The 20,064-nt window shown below is 38.0% G+C and overlaps 1 protein-coding gene across 1 annotated transcript in view; it reads left to right on the top strand.

Moving 5' to 3' along the window:
* Positions 1–15,183, top strand: part of luzp2 (leucine zipper protein 2) — a 152,914-nt gene extending 137,731 nt beyond the window's left edge. The window contains exons 10-12 of the mRNA XM_084949300.1: positions 4,800–4,904; positions 7,988–8,062; positions 14,296–15,183. Coding sequence (XP_084805426.1) covers positions 4,800–4,904; positions 7,988–8,062; positions 14,296–14,403 — 288 coding nt within the window. The 3' untranslated portion in view covers positions 14,404–15,183. The remainder of the gene's footprint in view (positions 1–4,799; positions 4,905–7,987; positions 8,063–14,295) is intronic.
* Positions 15,184–20,064: the final 4,881 nt, after the last annotated feature.

Raw genomic sequence — 20,064 nt, 5'->3', positions numbered from 1 at the left:
GTGCTCTTTACCATTGAGGTTCTTCGCAATATCAATCCAGCTCTTCTCCAGCTCTGCATTTTAAATAAGAAGATTACATTAAACATAAACATTAAAATAATAAAAATATTAAAAAGGCCTGCTACACTATCAAGGTATAGGCATTAGTTACTATAGGCATATCCTACAGGAAACCAAGTGCTAATGCGCTTGAGTATTTAAACAGGTTTCTGTTATGGGACGGGTCATTCTAGGGACGCCTGGCCGCAGATTGTGTGATTCTGACCCACTCAGAAAGAAAACAAGTCTAATGAAAAGCAGCTTAATTGTGTCAGGGCCAACGCATTAGCATGATAAGTTTAAAAAAAGTTCCTTATAGCAGAGTACACTGACAGCATAATGGTGTACTGTTGATTAATTTAGGAATGTCTACAAAATAGATCTATCCTAAATACCTTAAATAGTGTATGTTTAATCCGTTAATTAAAGAAATGTGAATAGTTCTGAAAAATATACTATAGAGTATGCTGAATGCTATGGATAACCAACGACGGTATAACTTTGCATTATGTGAAAAATTACAAAAAATAGCACCAAAGAGATCACATATAATCACATATCACATATAAAGAGATCACATATACAGGGAGTGCAGAATTATTAGGCAAGTTGTATTTTTGAGGAATAATTTTATTATTGAACAACAACCATGTTCTCAATGAACCCAAAAAACTCATTAATATCAAAGCTGAATGTTTTTGGAAGTAGTTTTTAGTTTGTTTTTAGTTTTAGCTATTTTAGGGGGATATCTGTGTGTGCAGGTGACTATTACTGTGCATAATTATTAGGCAACTTAACAGAAAACAAATATATACCCATTTCAATTATTTATTTTTACCAGTGAAACCAATATAACATCTCCACATTCACAAATATACATTTCTGACATTCAAAAACAAAACAAAAACAAATCAGCGACCAATATAGCCACCTTTCTTTGCAAGGACACTCAAAAGCCTGCCATCCATGGATTCTGTCAGTGTTTTGATCTGTTCACCATCAACATTGCGTGCAGCAGCAACCACAGCCTCCCAGACACTGTTCAGAGAGGTGTACTGTTTTCCCTCCTTGTAAATCTCACATTTGATGATGGACCACAGGTTCTCAATGGGGTTCAGATCAGGTGAACAAGGTGGCCATGTCATTAGTTTTTCTTCTTTTATACCCTTTCTTGCCAGCCACGCTGTGGAGTACTTGGACGCATGTGATGGAGCATTGTCCTGCATGAAAATCGTGTTTTTCTTGAAGGATGCAGACTTCTTCCTGTACCACTGCTTGAAGAAGGTGTCTTCCAGAAACTGGCAGTAGGACTGGGAGTTGAGCTTGACTCCATCCTCAACCCGAAAAGGCCCCACAAGCTCATCTTTGATGATACCAGCCCAAACCAGTACTCCACCTCCACCTTGCTGGCCTCTGAGTCGGACTGGAGCTCTCTGCCCTTTACCAATCCAGCCACGGGCCCATCCATCTGGCCCATCAAGACTCACTCTCATTTCATCAGTCCATAAAACCTTAGAAAAATCAGTCTTGAGATATTTCTTGGCCCAGTCTTGACGTTTCAGCTTGTGTGTCTTGTTCAGTGGTGGTCGTCTTTCAGCCTTTCTTACCTTGGCCATGTCTCTGAGTATTGCACACCTTGTGCTTTTGGGCACTCCAGTGATGTTGCAGCTCTGAAATATGGCCAAACTGGTGGCAAGTGGCATCTTGGCAGCTGCACGCTTGACTTTTCTCAGTTCATGGGCAGTTATTTTGCGCCTTGGTTTTTCCACACGCTTCTTGCGACCCTGTTGACTATTTTGAATGAAACACTCGATTGTTCGATGATCACGCTTCAGAAGCTTTGCAATTTTGAGACTGCTGCATCCCTCTGCAAGATATCTCACTATTTTTGACTTTTCTGAGCCTGTCAAGTCCTTCTTTTGACCCATTTTGCCAAAGGAAAGGAAGTTGCCTAATAATTATGCACACCTGATAAAGGGTGTTGATGTCATTAGACCACACCCCTTCTCATTACAGAGATGCACATCACCTAATATGCTTAATTGGTAGTAGGCTTTCGAGCCTATACAGCTTGGAGTAAGACAACATTCATGAAGAGGATGATGTGGACAAAATACTCATTTGCCTAATAATTCTGCACTCCCTGTATTCAAACGTTTGAATTTCATCAGCACATTTATACTAAAATCTGCTTTGTGTTGTGAAACCTAAAGTGCTTAAGTGCAGGGATGTTTGTTCAAGCACTCTGTGACACCACTTTGAGTGTCATGCTCGTAGTTTGAGTTACCGTAATGGGCCTTAAGCTCTGTTAGACACCACAGATAAGACTCTCTCACACCCTGCCTGACACACGCACACACACACACAAAGCTCTTCTTGCTGGTGAAAGATTCATTAGTATGAGGATGCAAAGATCAGCAGGATTGAAGTGGAAGTTGCTTCATATTTAACAGTCTTGGGGAGAGAGCCAAGTCTTGTGGTCTGATAGTATGCAATTTTCATCAAAGTAATGGGAGATGATGTCTTAGATGCTCAGAGTACTGGGCTGGAGGAAAATCAGGCATTTCATTTCCCTGCTCTAAGCGCTTACTATTTACTTTTGTGATTGTTTCCTTGTCTATAAAAATTATACAGGATATCCATCTCTCCCAGGCAAAGACTAGACAGTAGCGAGCTGACAATCCAAAAACTGCGATAGAATCAAATTTGTGTTCTACAAAAGGAAAAAAAAGACCCAAACAATGTTGCCAAAAACCCACTTAGGTAAGTTAATCTCAATAATAGTTGCAAATAATCACAACTCAGCATACTTGTTTGTGTTCTTTAACAGTCACTGTTCAGCTTTCTTTTCACCTTTTGCTTAATTTCACTCCATGTTTGGTTAAAGGCAGGCTCACAGTGAGCACCACTGAAACCTTTATCACAACAAGCTTTATTAATAATTGAATAAATATATTTCTATGTATACCCAGATGCCTTCAGAATGATATAACTCATGTATGTCCGTGGAGTTATAAAGGAATATGTTACAAAATTAATCAATTCAAATTGGTAATAAGAAATAATTTGTTAATTAGTATCTATTTGTTGTAGAACTGTTTGCTAGCATCAAATTAACATGTTATGAAAGTTTAACAACTTATCAAATAATATTATATGTAGTATTTTAATATTATAAATGGTGGTTATTATGAAGTGTTACTTGGGAAACTGCTGCTTTTAAGCACTAAGGCTCTGCTGAAAAGTCAGGGGCCTTATGGAGAGACAAACAGATGGCAAGAATGGAAAGTGTGGCTGGTTCTGACAGATGCTGTCAAAAGTTGGGGAATTGTGTATGAAATGTTCACCCAAATGTGGTCACTTCCACAAGTAATGTCAGTTCTCCAGAACCTGCCTAAAAAGATGTTGCTTCAGCTGACACAATAAGAATGGCGTTTGACATTGACAGGTTAAGATTGCTTATGTTCATCTTGCAACTGTCTTGCTTTACGCTCTCAAGAGACCACGTTTGACCCAGTTAAAGTGTACTTGTCTTGTGCAGAAGACTAGCTGCAGAAGACAGTCAGACTTTGGGAGAAAGATCTGGTATAACAAGCCTAATTAATATTTCAACCCTTGGTCCTTACCAGACAAAATGGCATGATGAGTGAAAAGATGGTGTCTGCCTCTTACTTAAAGCAAGTATGTAAAATTTTTAAATGTTCACCAGATCAGTCATATTATCCAAAAACAGGCTATAAATCACATTTCAAATGACATCAGGAGTTTAGTGAGATAATGAGGAACATTAATATTTTTATAGTCTAGGTTTTTGCTTTTCCTGAGAAGTTATCAGTCATTTCCCATAAGACCATACCATTATTTGTCAGTATTTGAATGAATTCCTCTGTTCAATAGCAAAATGATGACTGTCATGTATCTCTCCAGAAACCCGTATCCATTTTTATTTACTTTTATTTTACTTTTTTGCTTGTTTTTGTGTTTTTTTGCTTTTTGGACTTAAGAACTACTGATTTTAAAGTGCATCAACCTTGCAAAAGTCATGTTTTCTATGCGGACATCGTTTCAGGTGGTAGCGATATGGATTGCTCTACTACCTCCAGAGAAAACCTTTTCATCTCTGACTGTCCGTCTTGTTTTCCTTCCTCTATCTCAGAATTGCTTTGGCTCTGTTTGCAGTGGGTCACTTCACTGAAACATCATTGTTGATCATGTGCAGGTCTCATAGTATTAAATCCCAAATCTACCTTCTGAACTGCAACTACTTCTCACTCTGAGGTGGTCTGTGTATTTCTATACAGACATCAGTGGTATTCTTGTTTGAAGGTCCAACATCTGAGACCTCAGAAACATTGGTAAAAGCTGTGTATTTATTTATTTATTTAGTGTCATAACATATTCTGATCCTAACAATACTATGCAGGTATGATGGTATCCAGTTACTGTACATATGAACATTTAAAAACTTAAATTACACAGTGCATCAGATTTATTATCTATTTTAATCTAACTAGAACCCTAATATACAAAATGAACAACCATGCAATATTAAATATGACCTACATTTTTGGAATACTGAGAAACTTTTGTTTGTTTTGTCTACTAATAAATTAAATTGAACATAACTACACAAATAAAATATATGTTTAAATATGAAATAAACATATATGTATTAGAACTACTAGGTTTTGAAGAATTTCATGAACCTATTTGCACATGTGTTTTTAACCCCAAGTTTATATTTCTGTTTTCCTCTGCAGGATATCTCCAAAGTTCAGAGAATTGTCACTGCCAGTAAATCACCCATGAACGTCAGTGTAATGAGGAGAGAGAATGGTGGAGCCAAAGAGTGCCAGATGGAAAAGGTGAGCCTTTAGAGTAATTAAAATACAGTGGCCTCTCTAATCTGAGTTTCAATTGTTCACTAAATTCATACTCAAGTCCCTCATCAAAAGTCAAAGAACTCGCTTTTGCTCCAAGTGTCCTTAGTGGGTTCATGAATTACAAAATTTTATAGAAGGTCTGCAACAAGTTTCAACTAAATGATGCATCTTTAGTTAGGAGTTTTGGTGTAGCTCAGCAGTAATTTGGTTTAATGAAATTACACATTACTAAAGGAACACCGTGTGCTACATGAAGACTAATAACACAGTTTTACATTGCTTTGGAGATTGAAGGTGACCTATTATGTTTTTCTTTATTATGGTTCCTACATGCTTAACTCACTTGACTCTTTATAGCTCCATCCCTTCAGTCTAGATTACCTTTTTTATCCAGTCCAAATGAGATCCCAATATCCTCGTAGATCTTAGTGACATGGATCAGTGAGTCGATCCATGTCACAGGGATGACTCACTGCTGATGTCATCCCTGTACAGGATGTAGCTGATGACTGATGATCACTCCACTTCTACTTTTAGCAATATGCTGGGTTAGGGGATTGAAGCCAATGCAGAACAGTAGAGTTAACAGTGCATCACTTTGGTATATTCCACTCTTGATTATGACTTCTGTGATTGCCAGTGGTCTTCCACAGCCCCACTGAGTTCCTGTTGAACATTAGTAGTGTACTACTAGTGTTGCATTGTGCCAAGCAATATCGATGTGTGGTGTATTGAGTCATAGGCTTTCTAAGCTATGCTCATTTGTTGACTCAAATGACTTCTCGGTTTGGTTCCTGTGATGGTTTAGAAGAGCTTTCATGTTGTGGAGAATCGGGTAATTGTAAGTTAGATGGCCTTGTACCTTTGTGGGGATCCTTCATGATCAATGCTGTTTTGCCATGTACTAACCAGCCCAGATGGGTACATGCTGTTATCAGCCCACTTATTGCCTATATCCCTCAGTCACGGAGGTTTAGCTATGAGCACAGAAGCCTGATCCACCTTCAGTTCAAACCTTCAATTTATAACAGGGAGCTTGTTTTGAGAAAGTTTGGTTCAATGAGTGCAAGGGAGCTAAAACAACTTGTTTCAGGCAGTGGATGAACTGAGCTAGTGCGGCAAGGCCCAGTAAAAAATCTATAAGGATTATTTTTATCTGTGAATCGTGCAAATCTTCTTGAATAGAGTCCCATATAAATGTGCATTTGTAAATGAGCATAATAAGTCCATTTTAATGAGTTGAATAAACTGGCAGTATTGATTTGGTGCTTTTCTTTTTGTTTGTCATTTTAAACTGGATATTCATACTGAACTATGGGTCAAACAAAATGCAATTCTGAAATCATGATTTGGGCTGTAAGACATGTCTGTACATCGGTTTAAGTACATTTAAGCAAAATAATGAATACAAAAATACCTTAAAAATTAATTGAGAAAGAAAATGTTTTTTGTTACATCCTTGAAACTCACTAACAAGGTAGTGCGTTCATTTGACCTGTTATTGCATGGGAAAGTACTGTAGTTGCAGTGATCACAAAATTTGCACATTCACACTTCAAAGAGCTCTTCACTCAGAGCCTCATTGACACTTTGACAGCAGTTATTGAGGAAGGAGAGCGTGGAGCAGTCACTGACCTCTCCTGTTCAGATTTTTTTCATGAAGGACTTTGGTACCTCAGACAAGAGACTTGCTTCTCCAAGGTCCGGGCAACTATGAGCAGTCAGCTATGAGGGAGGCTCCAAAAGACTGCTTCCAACAATGTCAAAATCAAGAGGCTCCGAAGAAGCAGAGGAAGTAAACAGAGCCTGTAAGGATTTTTGACAAGTGGCTATCAAGAACTATTACAGGCATAAGTTGATAGACTACAGGAGACAGGGGAATAGTGAGGAGTGCTGCCGTGGAAGGAAATTGCCCTGTGTGGAAACTGTGTCAAAGAGATTGTTCCTTAATGAAATTGTGCCAAAAACAATGTTCACTGGCGTCTCATAATTGATTATATAATTTTGGCAGGGGCGTGAAAAGGGAGAAACATGCTGATACAGATAAGAGGAGACATATTTGAAACAGAGACTCGTGTTTGCCCATGATCATTGCTGCTTTTCCCCCTTGTCCTTTTCTCTCTGTGGGCGGGGAGGAAATGAAGAAAGACAATTTGTATGAGCATGTGTAGCTTGCAGTGTGTCCCTGGTTTGAAAATGAAATGTGATGGCCTTGCTATACTTTAACAAATTACCTATGTTTTATAGGCAGGATTGACATTCAGCTGATACAAAAAGTACTGCTGTCAGCGCTAATCTGGTTAAAATGACGTTAACTCCATAACTGCATTAATGCGGCAAATCTCCATTAGCGAGTTAGCGCGGATCGTGCGTGAGTGGGGCTGCAGGGCGTCATCGTGTTTACGAGCTAATCACGCTAACACGTTGACGCCATGCACCCCCATGCACGGGGAGCGCATTAATGCAGTTATGGCGTTAACATCATTTTAACGAAATTAATGCTGGCAGCACTAACAAAAACATCACAGTTGGTGTAAATAATTACTATTTTAGTACTTATTATAGATTACAACAATCATTCATTTTCAACAATCAGCAGCTTCAAATAACTGCTTTCTCTTTTTTTAACAACCAACCCAGCTCTTTATATTTTGAATAATAAATTGTTAATTGACTAATAAATAAATACTTTTAAACATTTAAAGTGCACATATAAGGCTACGTTTCTTTCATAATGAGAATAAGATAAGCAGCTTACTCTGCTTACTCTGTGGTTGTTGAAGTCAGTGATTCCTTGAAGCTTATTTGTAAAAATGAGAGGTTTATGAATTTGACTGATGTGAGTTTATTTATCTATTTTCACTGAATACATAAAGCTGGGACACTGTACGCTGCTACATCAGCTTATCACCCTATGTAATACAATATAATGTCTGGCAAAGAGGTATATTTTTTTCATCATCATTTTAGTTACTGTAATGAAAAAATAAAGTTAGGATGACTGGGTTAATAAAGTATTCCTCATCTCATCATCATCTCATATTGTCCTCATATTGTTCTCCTAGACTGGGAGTGACTGCTTCCAGAATCAGACGGAGGAATCAGCTCCAGAAAGCAGAAAGCTACCAGAGCAACAGCAGGTGTGTGTCACAGGATTTATATGAAAATATGAATTTATATGCTGACATATTTTTCATTAGTACAGTGAAGTTTTATGTTAGTTTATTTTATTGGTTTATCCATTTAAAAGTTAATTCATTCAATCTCAGTCCTAATGCCATTTTCTTTATATCGAAGGCATACGTGTTTAAAATTTGGTCAAAGACCAGTCAAGTCTTTTGGAAAATAACACAATTCTTAATATTTTGCCCTTGTGCACCATCACAGTGGTGTAGAGCGCCCTATCACCCTCACCCTAAAAACCAAGATGTGATTGAAGTGCAGCTTTAACAAAAGTACTGTATTAACTGCTTAGGAATTACAGTCATCTTTTTTTTTAATCTAGAGTCTACCATTTTCAGAGGATATTGTTCAATTATGTCCAAATATTAATGAATCTGACTGTATACAATGCACTTTCATTACTAGCAAGTGATATACATATATTATATAATTACATAGTTTATGACAAGATAGTGTAGCAGTTTTTACCCTGTCATAGCTTTTTGACAATAATTTTTGGATTATCCTGCAGTGTAACCAAACAGATGGCATGACAAGCCATTTTCAAACGACAATATGGAAAGAAAGGCAACACAGATGTAGCTGACACATTGTGACGACATCCTTCCTGACAACTACTAACTAAACAAACTGATTTAGCTCTGTATATAATGAAGTACATCCCAAAGACATCAAAGGAAACACAGTTGATGATTCATCAAGACACAAGCGAGACACACAACATCTACATCACATTCCTAAAAAAAATGGAGAAAAAAAGCAACCAATCCATAAAAATCTATTATTCAGTGTGCCAATGTCACCTACAGTATGTGATATTCAATGTCCTGTCAAAGTCCATGCTTAACTGCCTCCCTCATCCTATTATTGAATTGAGTCACACCTGTTTGGTGGTGGCAGATGGTACAGCAAAACAATGCATCTCATTTCAATGCAGTGCAATACTGTGTAACTGAGCAACTGTCTTCCATTCCAAGTGGCAGCAATCCATTTTTAGACACGCAGAGTATTTGCAAACAAATACAAGAATATTGCAAAGGAGACAAATGGACTTATTTGACTTCTCAGGTTTATTTTGTGCCAGAGAGATATTCTGTGAAAGTTTAACAATTGTTTTCTTGTGTAGCAACGCTTTGGACTATGTCACTGATTTATAGCATTATGAGATGTAATGCTATTTCGATTTCGATTTAATATAGTGAATTTAATCTAGGATGTTACTTGTTAGGGGAGTCAGAAGAATTCCCCAAGGCAAAAAAATGTAACTGCAAAAAGAAATCCTTGTTAGGGCACAAAGTACATTTTTAATCCTAGTATTGTTTTCTTTGAAAAAGAAGAAATGCAGGAAAACAGTAGCAAGGTTTTCAGCCATCACCATCAGGTCGGTCTAATGACATTGTAAGACGTAATGGTTATATAGTTATGATCCTTCTTAGATCGCTAATTGGGAAATTTTCATATTGTGTTGCAGTACTAAATGTACAATAGACTCTTTTCCTTCTGTCAGTTTTTATCCCTCTTGCACAGCACTTGCCATACATGGTGTAGTAAACAGTTTGATTAGTAGTAATTTGCATTCCAGTCTCAGTGGATCAATCTGCATTTAGGTGCTCCGTATTTCTGTCACTTCTCCACCTTCATTACGCGTTTTCATGTTCGATTTGTGGCAACTGAGAACCCAAGTGTCATTTCTCCTTATGTTCAGATGTTTTTGAAAGAAAAAGTATTTACAGTCTTGTACCTGTTGTGTTTGGTAAAACGCCGCAGTAGTTATGAAAAAGAAAAACAAGGAAACACTTTAGGTGAGCTATATTGCACAATCCTTATCTACAGGGCGATCGTGGCTCAAATAGTTGGCAGTTCGTCTTGTAACCAGAATTATTATTATTATTGACTTAGCCTCCCCTGGCAGACTGATGTGGCCTCGTCATGCACAGAGTGACAGAGCAATATTTTAAAAAATTGCAAAAGTGTGCCATTTAAACTTAATACAATGTATCTATATTTCAGATACATTGTATTGTAATGTATCTATATTTCAGATACATTGTATCTGTACATTGTATTTCAGATACATCAAGTTATTGATGTTTAAACACATCAATAACTTCATTGCAACTTCATTTTCTTTTTCTTTTCTGTGTTCCTATAGGTCAAACATATAACTTCATACCATTTTAGCACATCTTGACATTCTTAAGCAAATGAGCATATTTCAGAAGTACCACAGCATGAGTAATGTTTGTGTCTGACATTCCTGAATTCATTAAAAATGTGCAAGTGGAAGCACGCCAGCTGGAATATAAAAATCACAAAGGGTGATAAGGAAATGATGAAAATCAAGCAAGGCAGCTATGCAGTCATTCAAATAAACAGCTACTGTTTATGATTCAAAGTGAGGAAAACATTAGCAAAAATATGTTTTAGGCTTCCAAAGAATTCCTTCTGCTTTCACCTATTTTGCTAATAATGATGTTATTCAATCAGTGGTATGTGTTTAGTGGTGTATTTTAAAGTATTATATAGCTACTGACTTTTCTGTTGGATGTATCTGTAGGCAAAAATAAAAATCTCACAATCTCCATGCAATGTAAATATATTGCCGTATGGTTGTTTATTATTAAGTACAGAGTCAGGATGAATCAGAATAAATTCAAAAAGGTGGAAACATTATTTCAGATTTTTTTTTCTGTCCGTCAGCCATATTGTTGGCTACATTGGCTTTAAAGCAGAACTATGAATGTCTGCTTGCAGGGTGACATTCATAGTTCTGCTACTGACAAAGCTCTTGAAAGTTTTTCCAAAAATCTACCGTCAACTAAAACTACTGGATGTTCTTAAGAGAGTTCTTGGTGGTGAAAAATAAGATATACACAGTAAAAAATCCCAATCTTGACATCAAAGTGGGTGGAAAGAAATCACAAGAGTGCATTAAGTGAGGAATCATGCCTGCAGATGAACAGATGAAAGGAAGCATGATTGATTCTCATCCACTGGATCAGATATATGATTCTTTCAAAAATGCTTTGAATCAAAGTTAAAAAAAAACCCTAAAATATTTATCTATCTGTCTATGAATACAATATGATAATTACGAAGAACCATTTTTATGCAAGCTGTAAGTCTGTCAAAGCCCCTCCAAAATGATTGGTTTGATGGCCAATTCTTGCATGCAGACAACCTGTTTCCACAAAAGCTCAGAGATCCATGCTAGCCACTGTACTAGGGCTGCCACGATTAGTCGACTAGTCACGATTACGTCGACTATCAAAATCGGCGATGACTGACTTAATAATCGACGTGTCGTTTGAAGCTTTGTAAGATCCCAAAAGACGCAGGAATAAGTAGTAGGATTTAAGAGTGTAATAACGGACGAAACAGAAGATGGCAGCACTGCATGTACCAGGATGCCAGCTGACGTTAAACCCCGAAGAAGAAGAAGTAGCTCTGTCCCAGAATTCATAGCGCAGCCCAGCTCAGTTTCCAACAATGGCGGTAGCTAGTTAGTGTTAATATTACTCTTGTTATTCTTTCTGGGTCACAAAATAAACGTTTAACATATTTTCAGGTGAGAATGTAACTGTGTAAACCTCAAATATCTGCTCAATTTATCAAGACACCACATATTTCGAAAAGCGCTCCGACGTCTGTTACCCACTAGCTCGATAGCTAGCCGGGGGCAAAGCTCACTAGAGCCGGTGAGAACCCCGGACTCCGGGCAAATCGTTTTCAAACCCACCACCGTCTTTCGCTACTCAGGTTAAACAGTGACAAATAAGTCACTTAGATAACTTAAAAATGTTATTGTTTGGCTTTTTTTCAGTATTTTATTTGTTCCTGAGTAAATCGGTTTGGCTGAGATTAAAGTTATAGTTTTTACACAGCTGAATAAACATCAAGCAGACAACTGATTATCAGAAGTGTGAAATGCTCGAGAATATACTCCGGTGTCCCGTTATATTTTAGATAGCAAGGAGTTTATTAAACTTCACCGAAACAATCTGCAAATTTCATTAAAATTTAATAAACTATCATCTTGTCTTTATTTTTAGTTAGCACATACCTTAAACACTTAAAGCTGTAAGCTAATGATAGTTATATAAGAGCAGACGCATGCTGGTGCAATAAGCTGTACGTTTTATGTCCAATGGATGATGATCTGATTAGTCGACTAATCGCAAAAATAATCGGTGACTAGTCGACTATCAAAATAATCGTTTGTGGCAGCCCTACACTGTACTATAGACAAAATGCCAGCTTACAGGCTCTTCCTGAAATGGTTTTTGCATAGTTCAGAGTTGGCCATTGGGTCATTGTCCTGTTGTAACGGGAAATTGGTTGCAATCAAGTGGTGCTGACAGGGTATGACATGACATTGCAAAATGGAGTGGTAGCTTTTCTTGTTCAAGATCCCATTATCCCATCTCTTTGCTGGTAATCAATCTTGCAATTTATCACCAGCAGAGCAACGCATTTCTCCATAATTCTTCACAGATGTCTAGCACACCTCCAGCATTTTTTCATTTCCTACTCTCAATCTTCTATTTGACCCAAACACCTTAAGCTTAGATTTGACTGTCCATAACACTTTACCTCCTGCCCACTCTCTATGTTTTCCCCATCCTAATCTTCTCCTTTTATTAGCCATTCTCAGATATGGCATTTTCTATCCTAAGAGACTGAACATGACTGGCAGAGGACGTGTGTTTGATTTTACTGCTAGAAGTCATCTGACAAAATTAATACACATAAGTCAAAATGATCACACAAAGAGAAAATTAGAGACAAGAGAATGTTTTTCTTATTTTTTTTTTCACACAATACACAGATTCAGCATGCAAATATAATACAGTTCTGTTTAGTGTTTACTGCCACTAAACAGAATAGAACAGAACAATGCCTGTGGATGGAGAGCAAGAACAAAGCAGTTTGCCCAGTTGTTTATCAAGAAAAGTTGCTAGATTTGACACTTAAAAAAAGTTGTCAAAGTATTCCTCAGGTCTAGGAACAAAGTCACTGAGTTGTCAAAAACTATGTGAACTGAAGCATGCTAATCACTCCTGTGAGTCAGGGGAACGTAAGATACCAAGCTGAGGTGCTTTTCATGTCCACATTAAAAAAAACAAAAAAAAACCTCTTTATCCCAAATTTAAAAACACTATGGAAACAAATACTGTGATATTCGTGTCTAAAATTGGCCAAACCCACTTTAAACAAGCATTAAATTATATGGTGATGGAACAAAAGAGTTTATTCTGATATTAGCATAGCACCCAAGCGTATATCATGGGTTGAGTTGAGTTGCGATTTGTATAACTGTGTCACTGTTACACAGTAAGTTGTACAATCGATTAATTTTTAATGTACTCTGCAGAGTTTTGACCTCCAGTTTTTCAGTGTAGCTGTGTTTCATGTGAGTAGCCCTTCTGTTTTGCAAGTAAACACGATAAAGCCCGAGTACAAGTAAGCAGGCTTTGCGATCCAAATCTCGGAGACGATTCAGCTCTAATCTGCATATCAACAGTGGGAGTGACAGCTGTTAATCAATCAATCAAACAATCCAGGATAATAAAAAAATACTAAAAAATCTACAAAAATTTGGGATTTTTTAGTAAAGGTTCCCTGTACCTATATGCAGGTTTAAACTGCAGGATACACTTTGAAGTTCTTTTGTTCACAAAAAAAGCATAAATATATGCCTTTTGTGTGTGTGTGTGTGTGTGTGTGTGTGTGTGTGTGTGTGTGTGTGTGTGTGTGTGTGTGTGTTTGAATTTGCTGGTGCAACTTTACAAAAAAGCTACCCAAATGCACTTTTTAGTGACTATGTAGCTGTGGATGTGACAACCAGCAATTACACTATGGTGAATTATTATGTTTGGGGAGGACGGGCTGATGCAGGCCAGTAGCTACCAGTCTTTCAAAGGCAACTGATGCAACTGTGGTAGCATATAAATAGGACAGATGCTAGACAGCATAAGGACTAGGACAAGTAGAGAGAAGCACTCTGAATATAGGAGCGTAGCAGCAGTCATCATATGAAAGACTTGTTTTACTTTTTAAATTTTCTTTGTATTTCATATAGATTTAGGGGGTATTTTCTGCTAAGATTACAAACCACCATATGCCTACTATTGAACACCATTGTGTCAGTCTTGCCTCATTATTATTCTTTATCTTCTGAACCCAACAGGAAAAGAGCCAAGTGCAGAGTGGAAAATTCAACACAAAGCCCACACACGACAATGACGAGGCAGAGGGAGGCAGCAGCAAAAAGACAAAGCCCCATAAATACAACTGAGAGGACGGCATATCAACGGGAGCACAGATCTACTGCATTGCCTGAAGGATCTTTCTAAGAGCACATACTCGCACACTTCTACAAAACGCATGCACACACACACACAGACACACACTCACTTTTTCGACACACATGCAAACATGCGCATATCAGCATCGTTAGCAAGAGCTGAGACTCTGGAATTGTCAACAAATTTCAAACTGTCATCTAAAAAAACCTCCATAGTAAAATGGCATGCGTTTAGAAATTTTTTTCAAAGGTAGCAATGGCACTGGTAACTTGTTTCATGATCGTTCATTTGTTGTTTACTTATCTAAGTTTTGTTCCGAGTGAGGACACTGCTTTCTAAATGTGTGATCTTTCTAGAAAATCCCTTTGCACTGGTGAGGTCTGACACTGTATCCTGTGATAAGTATATCAATTGACAAATAAAAAAGTACTCCTACCACTACTATTACTACTACTACTACCCAACTTAGAATATTGTTTGTCACTCATTGTAGCAAGGTTAATTTACTCCTCCACATTTTGAAATATAGAGGCTCAAGTTGGCTGGCCAACTGTTCAACATTTAATATTTCAGCACTCTTTCTGCCTTTAACACTCCAGAGGCAAAGAGCCAAAGACTCACAATGGGTCGTCTCCCTGAGAATGTGCCATGCACTGAGTAGTAACTCCTAGCTACATGTATCTGTGTTATCTGACCTTTCTGTGTCCTTTCAATAAACTGTAATTTTCAGTAAATGTGTGAAGAATAAATGGTTATTTGTGGGAAAGAAATTAGTGAGTATGTTTGTGATTAACGGCAGAAAACATTTCTTATTGCAAAGAAAGTTCCGGTTTCACGCCCTGTGAATATGAACTGCTCGAGGTCGTGGGAGACATCGGTTGATATATTTAATTGGTTATCGAAACAGTGTATGTACCTTTTGGATTATAAACATCTAATAATAAATATGAACATATTTATATCAAAAAAGCGAACTTGAGGTTTTCTTCAAAGAAATCCTGCAGCTTTATTACTCATAGCCATAAAAGGGTTTTTTTTAAAAGTAAATTTGCCATGGATAGTTATGTCTCAAGCACAAATGTGGCTGGGTAAAAATGGATTCAAATTTAATAAAGCTGTGCTTATGTTAAGCCTTAGTGATTTCACTTTCAATATAAAGCAGAAAATAGGGGAGGGGAAACAAGAAAATGAAAAAACTGAAAGTTCTCATGAGATTCATGAAAACAGCCAGAGTTACACAAAGAAGCTTGTACACAAAGAGGAATAATAGAATTAAGACATGCAATATATATTTTATAAAAGGCACCTCCAACATCCCACTGTCTCATCAGTCTTGGTATGCAGTGTCATTTTACAGTATCAGCTATGGTATATCGCTGTCAGCATTTCAAAAGCTTCCACATGTTAAGCATCACTCTCAAATGCTCATACTATATTGTTAACTATAAAAGCACATCTGTGGCTCCTTTAAGAGCTTTGGAACCTCACAACTGTGTTAAGCAGCTTTATGGTCACAGCATCCCCTTCATGTGATACTTGGCTATCATCACCGAATACAACAGTAACCGTGCTGGAAAATGTTAGCCGACAGGTGGAGAATGCTATTTTAAGACGCACAATCCATCTTTTCTGTAAGTTTGACAGCTTTTCCCAGGTCGACTCTGTGTCTTGCTGAGAAGAGAAGAAAAGAAAAGGACCACTGCCAGGATTTGGAGACCCAGGGTGCATCCTGCTAATGGTGACATTACACCTCGGAGCCAACTGTTTCCAGAACGTTGGAAAGAAGAACTATGGTAAAGTTTTCCTATCAGACAGACAAGCCTGAGGTTTGATCAAAGTGGCATTGGAGTGTCTGTATGTCATATTCTTTTTACTGCCTCCTATTCACTGCTGATAATGATGTATTTTTCAAGGACAGAGAGTCAGATTTCATTCGTAGCTGACCTAGACAGGGAACCTATTCTTATATCCAGCCAAAGAGAACTGTTCAATGTGAATACAAAGTATTGACTGCTGTAAAGTTAATGCAAATTTACTTTACTGGGTAGAGATGTTCTAAGAGATTATGAAATAAAGGTAATGGAATCCCACACAGTGTTAGCATTAAGCTTTGTCCTTGAGTTCGCTACATTCTTTCTAGTTAACAAAGCTTTATACAATTAAAAAACACATCGCTGCAAGACAAGTCTGCTAAAATATAACTCTTTACAATCTTTGATTTTCCAAGGCTATAGATGCCAACCTAGAAATTCACCAGTGTTGGTGTTAACAAATGAAACTCTGAGATCATAATGCAGGTTGCAGGTCCAGCCTGTCTGTGGAACTTCTTTTTCCTCCGTTTGTTGAAAATGTGCAGATACCATTTGCCTGCTGGCTTTTGTTTACACGTCCCCAATCATTGGAACAAATGACGCTGCAGCAGGCCTATTGTTGTACCTGCAATAACAGTGGTCACTCCATATTTTGCTGTTTAAAAAAATACACCATTTTCAAAATAAGCTGCCAGCATATTTAAACTACATGGACTATTGATTTGGGTCTATGGGGACCCCTAGAGTAATTCATTTGACCCAATATAAAACAGCTTAAATAAACACACAGTCAAGCAGCCCTGAGACATCATTTCTCCAGTGTGTCCAGGGTAAGACCCCTGGGCTTCTTCCCAGTAGGTCTGAAACACCTCTCCAAGGAGGTGCTTGTGAGGCATCCTGGTGAGACACCTGGACCACCTCAAATGGATCCTTTTGATCTTGGAGGTATCCTTCCCAAATTACCAGTGTTCTCACCCTGTTTTTAAGGCTTAGTCTAGTCACCACTGAGAGGAAGCTTATTGCAGCTGCTTCTATCTGCAGTGTCATTCTTTCTGTCACTACTCACAGCTTGTGACTATAAGTGACAGTAGGAACAAAGATCGACCTGTAAGACTGACAGGTTCACATTCACACTCAGCTGATGCTGTGTTAATCCATCTGTCAATCTTCTATTCGACTCTCCACTCACTTACGAACAATATTCCAGAATACTTGAACTCCTCCACTTGGGGTACGAGTTAATTCCCGATCTGGAGTGGGCACTTTTCTGAGACCCAGAGCCTCAGACTCAGAGGTGCTGACTCTCATCCCAACCATTTTATAGCTGGCTGCTAATTGATCCATTGCTGTAGGACAGGGAACCTAGAATTCTGCCCATAAATATTATAAACAGACTCACTGACAAAGGGGAACATGGTGGAGATCAGCACACACTAGGAATGAATCTGATTTATTGCTGACAGTTCAAACTAAGTTCTCACTACACTGTGGTTCTTCAAGGATTGGAAATAATGTGTAATGTTTCTTCTTTAAAAAATAGGACCTAACTATTGGGAAAACACTGAGTAAATAAATAGTTCGATATTCACCAGGTTAGTCCTTTTCAGGTCCTCTTCTTCCCATGTTCTGTTATAAGTTGCTTATAAAAGATGGGTGTAGCTGCTGTAATGTGAACCCTGTTTTCATTAGCATTTTCTACACTATTATACTGTTTTTTGGGTGCAGAATATTTTGGCAACTGATTGGAGGATACATACTAGCATGGCAAGTACACTTTTTATTCTATATTTTTTGGATAGTGCATCCAAAGTCTGTATGGGTACATTACACAAATGGCAATACACTTCTTCCATGTCAGCAAATAAAAAAATACAGATTATTGGTCACTGGACTTAAGAGCTAGGACACTTGGAAACTAGGAGCTATGAGAAAACTAGGAGTAGCGAGGAAACCAAGGAGCACAGGGAAAACACACGGCAATGTGGACAATGCGACAATGAGCAGAAAGAGGCTGTATCCCAATTCAGGGTCTGCAGCCTTAAAGGCCGCATTTTAAGGCCGATTACGTCACAGCGACGCGACGAAGGCTGTCCCAATTCGAAGGCTGCTCGAAATGCGGCCCTCAAATGCGTCCTTCATTTCCCTGAATTTTAAGGATGTGGCGGTGTAGACTTCGTGGCCCAACATATCCCAGAATGCATAGCGCGGCGGTGGGTGTGGATAATTTTGCGGGAAAAAAAAGGGCGGATGAGGGGCGCCCGAAGAGTAAACTTTAAGTATGTACTGAATATTATGTCACTTATTTATGTGCAAATGTTTAATAACGAAGAACATTAAAACATTACTGTTGGCCACATGTCGGCAAAGTTACGTGACATTAGTGACGTTTGTACTAACTTAAAGCCTTTACTTTAAAATACACGCCGTTCAATAGCTGACCTTAATCTTACAGAGAATGATCAAAGCTCATGTAGAAACAAACAAACAAATGAACAAAAGATTTTCTCCTTCCTTTCTGTCACACAATGCTGTATGAAACGTTTCCAGCTGTTAGTATCATGGTTGCTAGGCAACCTGGGCAGCGCGACGGAGGCTAGACCGTCCCATTTCACAAGCCTCGCACTTCCGGCCTTAGTGGTCTTTGAGTACGTGGCCCTTGTGGACCGTTGAGGTTGCGTACTTTAAGGCTGCAGACCCTGAATTGGGATACAGCCAGAGACTGAGGACTCGAGGATGGGAAACAGGAGGGAACACAGCTGAAACTAATGAAACAGGGAGGAAGCAAAACTGAACATATTGAACACAGGATGAGAGACTGTCAAAATAAAACAGGAGAGACAAAAAGATGCAGACTAAGACACAAGGGCTTGACACTGAGACCAGGGGAGAAACAGACGTGGAAACATAGCCGACTGGGGAAGAAAGAGAACACGGACACAGGGGTTAAACACACATGAAGACAAGACTGACTAAATGTGGAATGTGGACACAGAGGAAGCAAGGAAACAGAACCATGAATAATACTAAATCTAAGAATATTAATAAAACAAGAAAACACATAAACATTGGGTCACCCACCCAGGACCATGACAGATACAGTGTGTAACAATGAATAAAAATCTGACTTGTTTGTTCACAAGAAAACTTTCAATTTGACCTTCAAGGGCATTTTCAGTTGAACATTCAATCCTGTACAAACAAAAACTCTCTCTTTTTTTAAATCAATAACTTCTCTTTGCAGCGGACGTGGTAAAATGTTCACTCCTCACAAAGCTGAGAGCAGCATTGCTTTCAAAAATTTCAAACACAGCATCATGTTATGCTGCATAATCACATTCCTGCAATGGTAGCTGCAGTATTTACTTATGTGTGCTGCAAAATATTATTAATAATAACAATGAAAATCTGTATTAGGGAAAGTGTCAAACAACAAATGTATCTGCTCTTTCACAAAAATGTTCATTTCTCTCTTGGTTGTTTATTTTTATATTTCATTTCAAATAAATAAATCTTCATAAGATTTTCCCAATCCCCCACCTTTTCTTTTAGTTCTGTACGTGCCAGCTTCATAATCATAATTGTGCAGATGCATGATAGTACAAGGAGCTTGCATTCAAGCAGTGAACATTTTAACTAAATAGCAATGACAATGCAAAGAAACAAGGCAAACACTGAACCATCCAAGTTCCTCACTCAAAATGTTCTTTAACAGCTTCCATAGGTGATGAATTCATTGACACTTTGAGAACTAAAGTGACAGATTAGTGACCAAACAAGAAAAAAAAAGCATGTAATCAAAACTGGAGCACATAATTAAGTTAATTTTTTCAGTTAGTGACT

The sequence above is a fragment of the Perissodus microlepis genome, chromosome 1 (genome assembly GCF_051167445.1).
Source record: "Perissodus microlepis isolate ML-2025 ecotype Zambia chromosome 1, ASM5116744v1, whole genome shotgun sequence".
In the NCBI taxonomy this organism is placed as follows: Eukaryota; Metazoa; Chordata; class Actinopteri; order Cichliformes; family Cichlidae; genus Perissodus; species Perissodus microlepis.
Note: the sequence above shows the minus strand (reverse complement) of the source record. Positions and strands in the feature narration are given on the sequence as shown.